The sequence below is a fragment of the Colobus angolensis genome, unplaced genomic scaffold (genome assembly GCF_000951035.1).
Source record: "Colobus angolensis palliatus isolate OR3802 unplaced genomic scaffold, Cang.pa_1.0 Scaffold258, whole genome shotgun sequence".
Lineage (NCBI taxonomy): Eukaryota > Metazoa > Chordata > Mammalia > Primates > Cercopithecidae > Colobus > Colobus angolensis.
Genome location: NW_012115799.1, coordinates 477,787 through 485,951, shown reverse-complemented (window position 1 = coordinate 485,951; position 8,165 = coordinate 477,787). Strand labels below are relative to the sequence as shown.

The 8,165-nt window shown below is 41.0% G+C and overlaps 1 protein-coding gene across 1 annotated transcript; it reads right to left on the bottom strand.

Moving 5' to 3' along the window:
• LOC105515278 (heterogeneous nuclear ribonucleoprotein H-like) lies at window positions 1–1,212 on the bottom strand (the record flags this gene model as incomplete). Its single annotated transcript, XM_011947061.1, has 2 exons — window positions 755–1,212; window positions 1–616 (listed from the first exon to the last, which is right to left on the bottom strand). Coding segments are annotated over exons 1-2 (1,014 nt in total), but the record flags the coding sequence as incomplete, so codon positions are not given.
• Between the last annotated feature and the right edge of the window lie 6,953 nt (window positions 1,213–8,165).

Below are 8,165 nucleotides of genomic sequence, written 5' to 3'. Positions count from 1 at the left end.
TGTAGAATTCAAGAAGAGTTCTACATATCTGTGTTCGTAAGCACCACCGCTTGCTCCTGCTGTAGAATTCAAGAAGAGTTCTACATATCTGTGTTGCATATTTGCTTTGTCTTTTGACATAGCTGCCACGGCATCTTCATGAGTTGCAAACTCGACATCTGCTTCACCAGTTACTCTGCCATCAGGACCAATTTCAATGTGTACTCTCACAGGATTGAGTGGTGAAAAAAAATTATAAATGTCATTCTCAGTAGCTCTGTAAGGTAATCCACGCATGTGTACACAGTGTCCTGTTGTGCTCTGGAAAGTAGAGCCACCATCCCCGTATCTGTGATCAGACATTCCTGAAAAACAGTAATTGAGGTCTCTTCCAAATCTATCTGACCCAAATCCATAGCCATCATTATAGCCATTGTAATCGTCATAGCCTCCGTAGCCTCCACCATAAGCACCGCGCCTCATCCTCTCAAAGCCAGCTCCTCTGCCAATGCTGTTATACCCTCTGCCAGCCCCAGGTCTGTCATAGGGACCTGGCCGCTGCATGGCCATAAGCTTTCGTGGTGGATCATAATGAGTTCTAACTTCAGCTCTACTGCTCTTAAAGATCTCAATATACCTGTGCCCTATTCTTTCCTTGTGTTTCTTTAGAGCCTTTTCAGCTATTTCCTGTGAAGCAAACTGCACGAAGGCCTCCCCCGTACTCCTCCCCTGGAAGTCCACCGGCAATGTTATCCCATTTGGCACGATTTCCAACCCTGAGAAGAACTGAACAATTTCTTCCTTGCTACATCCAAAGGGAAGTCCTCTAAGCCATACAAAGCCATCATTGGCCGTGTCAGGACTATTTGGACCAGTATGCTTCAACACCCAATCCATTTCAACGTTGTTTGACTTGAATACTTCAACATATCTGTGTCCCATAGTTTCTCTGTCTTTTTTCAGGGCCAATTTGACTTCATCTTCTGATTCAAGTTCAACAAAAGCCTCGCCACTTGGTCTGCCTTCTCTGGTGTAGATGAAACGAATACCTTGAGCCCCATTTTGAATTTTGCAGTCAGAAAAAAACCTCTGCACTTCATCGGCCGAGCAAGACCAGGGCAAGCCCCGGACCTTCACCACGAATCCCTCTCCGCCTTCGGTGCCCAACATCATCGTCTCTTACGCGGTCTGGCGTCGAAACAAACCAGAAACCCGACTTCTGCGTGGCTCAGACGAAATCTGTTATTTATTCTTTTTCCTTCTCTGCCACCTGTTGTAGTTGTGACAAAGTTTCCAAGTACAAATGAAGTGACCCTCTTCTAGCAATAAAGAAACAAATTCTCGAACAGCTATTTCCTGTCTGACAGTTGGTATGCATATGCTTCACTGGCTTTACTGTTTAGCCATGAAACCTTCATCATAAGTGTCATTTGGCCTTAACTTTGCAATAAGGTAATTATAATGCTGGGCTTATTAAAAACAGACTCCATCACATGAGACATTGACGGATGTTGGTTGAAGTTCTAACTTGACAAGCAAGTGGGATGAGCAAGTGCATGGCAGAGCTAAAGACATTATATTGCAAATGCTGTTTATTTTCTGTCAACTATAAACTATGCAGTAAATAACACATTATAAAAGAGATCCAGAAATAACATTAAGCTAAAATGGAACCATCAATTATTCTCTCTTCTTTAACTTTCAGAAGATTTTTTTCCCCTTCACTATTGGTACTTTTTCCTTTACTCGTTAATTGCTTTTTTTCCTGACTCCCCTGTTCTGCTCCAATGCCTATAAATCATTGTAAAAAAAAAAAAAAAAGATAAAATGTTACTATTATGAAAAGAGTGTAAAAATGGTATTTAAATAAATTTGCTTTTGCTATCCAGCCAACTTTCTCTAACCTTTAAGTGAAAGTTTAAAGCTTCTGCTGTGAATGTTGTAAACCCTTTTGGGCACATGCATGTATTTTTAGCACTCACACGACTCTAGGCACTGGGCACAGTTCAAAATTTAAGCAGTGAGTTTTGACATGTAAATTTAAAATATACTATGGCAGGAAGTTCAAGGTTTTACTGTAAGGAACAACTTTGAAATTCATTTGCCTATGGTGTTAAATCACAAAGGATTCTGAATTAGCTGCTTATGATAGAAAAATGATAATAAATGGAGCAAACAGAGAGGAGAAGAGGAAGAAAAGAGTAGGTGAAAAACTGTCTGACCTTACTCAGTTCCATGCCTACACCCATGCCTTAGAAAGTCACTCCAGTTATAACAGTTCCTTTCCCAGTGTGAAGATTCAGGATTCTCCTCCAAATCAATAAGTAGTTACTTACTGAACATCTATCCCATATCCATCATCATGCTAAACATTGCTTTTATATATGAGTCATTCATTCACATATTCATTCACATATGTGTCACATGTTGGGGATCGAATTAAGAATGAGACAGAAATTACCTTCAAGGAGCTTACAGTTTATTTCTGTGTGTTCTTAAGATATGCAGGCTTAATTCTGAAAATTTTCTTATTTTCTTCAGAAAAAAATGCCCATTGAATATACCTAGTGTTACCACTATAGAACCTCTCTGTTACACAATCTTTGAGGAGTATAACACTGTTACAGGTAAAACAATGTGGGCATAGGAACCTTCACTTGCTTCCAATTAAACACATACATATATATGGGCCAAAGCAGAGAACTGATGAAACTGAGTGAAGTGGAAATGAGGAAAGCTGGGTTCTATAAAGGAGTTATAGAATTACTATTTACTCAGCAACTATATACATACAGAAACCCACAAATATAAAATACAATAAAGCCCACTTAGCACATCCAGATTCTCACTGAATATATTACATGGCTGCAAGTATAGAGGTGCACTTATGCAACGTGGTCGAGGGCTCTTTGAGGAATAGCCAAAGTTACTCATTGATCAAAGAAAAAAGGCTACTGGTCCCTCGTCGACTTTTCCAGCCACATACAGATAATTCATCCCATGTTAATAATAATAATAATAACAAAATATATCTCATTTGAAAAACATTGAAGAATTTTACATTTTTTGCATCCCTGCAGACAACTGGAGACCATTTGAAATGTCTCAAAATGCCATGATTGGGAAACATGATCTAGTTATCAGGGCATTAATTGAATTACAAGGCTTTGGGGCATGTGAATAGAAAAGAATAAGTGCCTCTTGGTGCTTTTTGGCTAGTATAAAGCACTACAGGAATAATTGGGAAGTATTCAAAACCACTATACAATTACCACAATTCAACAGGAATAAGACATAAGGACAAAAAAGGGCTAGAAGAATTAAATCTCACTGACAAGTTATTTCAAGGAAATCCTACCACACCAGGCCAACACAGGTACCATGCTACCATTTCTTTAACTCACTGAGCACTAAAATTCTCTAAAACCACAAAATAAAATGTTGATAGCTTTATTTAAATATTCTACCATAAGGAAATTGGGTATTATTTTGAGTATTATTATAAAGCAACTGTTTCTGTTCATCACAGAAAATCTCTACCTGACATTTAAGACACAGGCAGCAGTCACTGAGTCCTCTACCATTCTTAGGAGCATCTTAAAGCAACCACTTTAGAATGTACACATTTATGCTTGTTGACTTAGCCACTTTTCCAGCAGCATATTTTGGAACCTATATCTCTCCCTCATCTTAGAACATAAATGTATTTATAACACATATTGGTGATGTAGGAAGAACACATCAACAATCAATTTCAGAAAGACTTGTTAAATCATGATATCACTATGTGTTTTTTCATTCATGATGCTTTGGTTTCCCCAATTATAAAATCAGAATAATATTATCTTCTTCCTTGGTGTGTTCTAAGGAATAAAGAGCTTGGCACTGTGCCTGGCATCGTAGTTGCTATAATTACTACTATTGGTGTTGTTGAGATAGTGATATCTTTACCGATACTGTAACTGATATGTACATATTAATATGTAACTAGAGAGATAGAGATAGAATTTATGCAGAATGTGTAGGAAACAGGGCTTTCAAGATGGTAACTTTTTTAATAATCAAAAATTGTGTTTCAGGCCTAAAATCATTTAAACATCTGAAAACAATCACCACATATTCGTCCCGGTCTCTAAGATACAGAATTCCTCCCATCTGCCCCAGCGTTCCCCTGGCAGCCCCTTATCAGGTCACTCTAGTCATCCTTCAAGGTCTTTCTTTCTATAGTATTTTGGCATGCCTCCATGAGAGCACTTTCCATATAATGCTGATGATTTCTTCCTGTAGAAATCTCCCCCACCAAACTGTCATCTTCTGAAAACTGACCTTATCCATCTCTGAGTCCTGCAGTCCTAACACACTGCCTTGCTCCAAAGTTTGAAGGAGGAAAGCAAACAGAAAAGAAAGCAGACAAAAGGGAAAAAGAAAAAATCCAAAGGGATCGAGGGAAAAGACAAAATGCACACAATCAAATCTCCATGTTTTAAGCTTGTCTTCCAGGCAATTTTGTTATAGATTTCCAGAACCTCCTGTGGACTTTTTTGGCTCTTTGCTCTGGTCTGAGTCTGTATTCTCAGAGACAATGATGTTACTGGCTCAACAAGAAAGATCCACAAGGCCACAAGAAAAATGGTAACAAGGAAAAGCCTTCATTTAAATATCCAGACATTATCCCTCTGCATATGGCAAGAATTTTAAGAAATTATAAATCCTAGATATTTTAAGAAACACTGATAATCTTTTTTAAGAATTCCTATTGTTATTTGCTAGTTACTTCATTCATTTGAAAAAGATGTGTTTAGCATCTCCTATGTGCCAAGCATTCCTTTGGGTACTGGAGCCTGCCTTTATGATGCTTATATTCCCAAGGGCAGGGATAGACAATCAATCAATCAATCAATAAAACCTCAATAAGTAAGTCATCAGGTATCCAAGAAGGTGACAGGTGTTGGGGGTAGTATGTGGGAGCAGCAGAGGGACAGAGGTGATGAAGAAATCAGGAGTGCTGGATTCAATTTTAAATAGGCTGCTCAGGGTAGGTGAATGATAGTGTGACATTTGTACAAAGGGTGCACAGGTAGTTGTCAGGGTGTATGAGTGTGGGTTCTCTAGAGGGACAGAACTAAGAGGATAGATGTATAGAGAAAGGGGAGTTTATTAAGGAGTATTGACTCATATGATTACAAGTGAGTTCCCACAGTAGTCTGTCTGCAAGCTGAGGAGCAAGGAAGCCAGTTAGAGACCCAAAACTGAAGAACATGGAGTCCCATGTTTGAGGGCAGGAAGCATCCAGCACAGGAAAAAGAGGCAGGCCAGAAGATTAAACCAGTCTAGTCTCTTCACGTTCTTCTGCCTGCTTTCATTCTGGCTGTGCTGGCCGCTGATTAGATTATATCCACCCAGATTGAGGGTGGGTTTGCCTTTCCCAGTCCACTGACTTAAATGTTAATCTTCTTTGCAATACCCTCACAGACACACCCAGTACCAATACTTTGCATCCTTCAATTCAATCAAATTGACAGTCAGTATTAACCATCACACATGGAGTGTTCCACACAGGAGGAAAAGCCAACGAAAATGTAGCTGGCATTTCTGAAGTTCAGCAAGGAGGCCAGTGTGAATGGAGCAGAGGGTACTGGCAGGGAATGGGGATGGGGGTAGATGAATTCAGAGAGACCATACGAAGGAGGGGTGGCAGATCAGGCATAGCCCTGTAGCCACTACAAAAACTATGATTTTACTCTGAGTTACATGGAAACCCATTGGAGAGTTTGCCTCAACTTACCTTTCTCTTCCTATAAGCAGCTGCCTAGAGTTGCCATCCTCTCCCCCACTGGAAAATTAGGGACTTTTGCAGTTAGTTGCCCTGGCTTTTACTAAGAGGGGCAATGTCAGTTTGCTGTCAAATGTCACATTTAATAGGGACCACCCTAATGGCCTTTTCCTGGCTATATTTCTCCCCGTGGAATAAAGAGTCAAAGAGATCCAGGGATTTTCCCACCTAGACCTGCCTCCCTCTTTCCAGACCACAGTCCAATACCCAGGAACTTTCTGCCTAAAAGAGAAGACTCCCATTCCCAGGGCGTGTACAACCCCCTTTTCCTGGGCTGTCCTCCATGACCAGGTCATGCTCTCTCAGCATGCAAACCCAAGATGGCCAGGGGCTGGGTCTTTACAGAGAGAGACAGAGCTTGCACTTCCAGGCTGTTGGGATGATGGAGGTTCTATAGGCTTTGATATATGCAATTGACTGGAGGCCCCCTGAAGTGTAGATGGAGCCAGAGGGGATGGGTTGGAGGCAGTGCCCTATTTTCACTTCAGCTCCAACCCTACAAGTGTCCAGGCAGCCTAGGTATCAAAGCCCTTCAAATGATAAGTCAGAATACTAAAACTCCCTTGCCAAAAGAAAAACTCTCCTGTCTACCTAGTTCTAACTATATCAAGAAGCTGTTTCCCTCTGCAGTTCTATTTTCCCTGCTCCCCTGGCTTATTCACTTTATCAAAATGGATTTCCAGATCAGATGGAGATACGAATTCCTGGCATTACCTGAGCACATCTCTCATGTGTCCCCATGTTCCCAGGCTGCCAGCCTTCTATGAGATAAGTGTCACCCGATCACCCCTGAGTCTCTCTTTTCAGCCACAGGTCATCAGGTACACCATGGAAATTGATTATTCTACTCACTTCAGCTAGGAGGCAATAACTGTCCATCAAAATGGCTATTGCCAGCAGCAAAAAGGGACTAAGCACTTCTGAACAATTTTAACTTGAACATAACATATTTCCAACAGTTAAATAGTAGCTTTTTCCATAAGAGTATTTCTTTTTACGAGTGCTTTCAAATCTGTTATCTCCTTTTATTATCTTAATATCTCTGTCAAGCAGGTAAAGTAGCTTGAAGGAAAAGAATCCCAGAGAGTGTGAGAGTTTTGACTGCAGCCACTTCCACAGGCAGTGTTCCTACTAAGTCTAAATCTCAATCTAGACCAGGCTCTGATGGCCTCTCCAGCACACCGTGCAAATCCTGACCCATCCCCAGTCAGAAACCCTGAATTTTTTGGCCATTTCCAGGTCTCACTTAATATCTCTTCTTTCCTGGATCTGCCATATAAGTGTCACCTACCTTAACATGAAATAAATATAAAAAGCTATATGTTTTCCTCTTGAAACTTCATATCTCTTCATTGACTCAACTAATGTTTATTGAGTGCCTATTTTATTCTAGGCAATGTGCCAGGGGAACACAAAATAGTCAACCTCCCTGGTGTCATGGAGCTTGCATTCTGGCGGAGAGAAATAGTCAGTAAAGTAGAACATACATAAATGAACAAGAGCGCATTGGACATTGTCTCTACCTGCTCATATGACCTGTGTATTCCCTTTCTCATGCATGCCAGTCCTACCGCTTCCTCCTATAAGCACCCATGACTTTCCCCCCGAGACTCTCTCTGGTGACCCTGGCCCACACACAGGAAAGGTCTTCCTGAAGTGCTGGGGACTTGATAGTCTGAGTCCTCAACCAATGACCAATTGGAGTTGTTGGATAAATACCCCAGCTCCCTCACCTTTCAGGTGGGGCAACTTTGAAGCAAAGTCTTCTACACTGTCACCCAGAGTTTCCCAGTGGAAACAGCCCCAATTTCCCATAGCAGGCACACTGATTGGCTTCCATTTCTTCCTATACTTGGACTTCCACACTCCCCAACCAGTTCTAAGATCACCTCCAAGAAAACTACTTAGAGAAAACTCTAATGTCTTGGTACATTAGAGATAGTGATAAATATTATAAAGGAAATAAATTAATATAATGATAAAGAGATTGAGAGAAGAAAAGGCAATATTAGATTGGGTGTTCAGGGAGGGCTAAAGAATAAGGTGATGCTTGAGCTGGGGTGATAGCTGAGCTGAGACTTGAAAGATAAAGAAGAACCTGCTGGTGGAAACTGGGAATATGAGGGCAAATATTCCAAGGAGAAAGAACAGCAAGTGGGAAGATCGTGAGGCTGGAGGAAGTGTGGGGTGCTTGAAGAATAGCAAGAAGGCCAGAGTGGCTGGAGCAGATGTAGTCAGAGAAGCAAGAAGGAGCTGGTTCCAGAGGACCTGGATGGCACACTAAGGATTTCTAGATTTTATACTAAGCACAATGGGAAGCTGCAGGACAGCCCAAGCCACGGAGTTGACATAA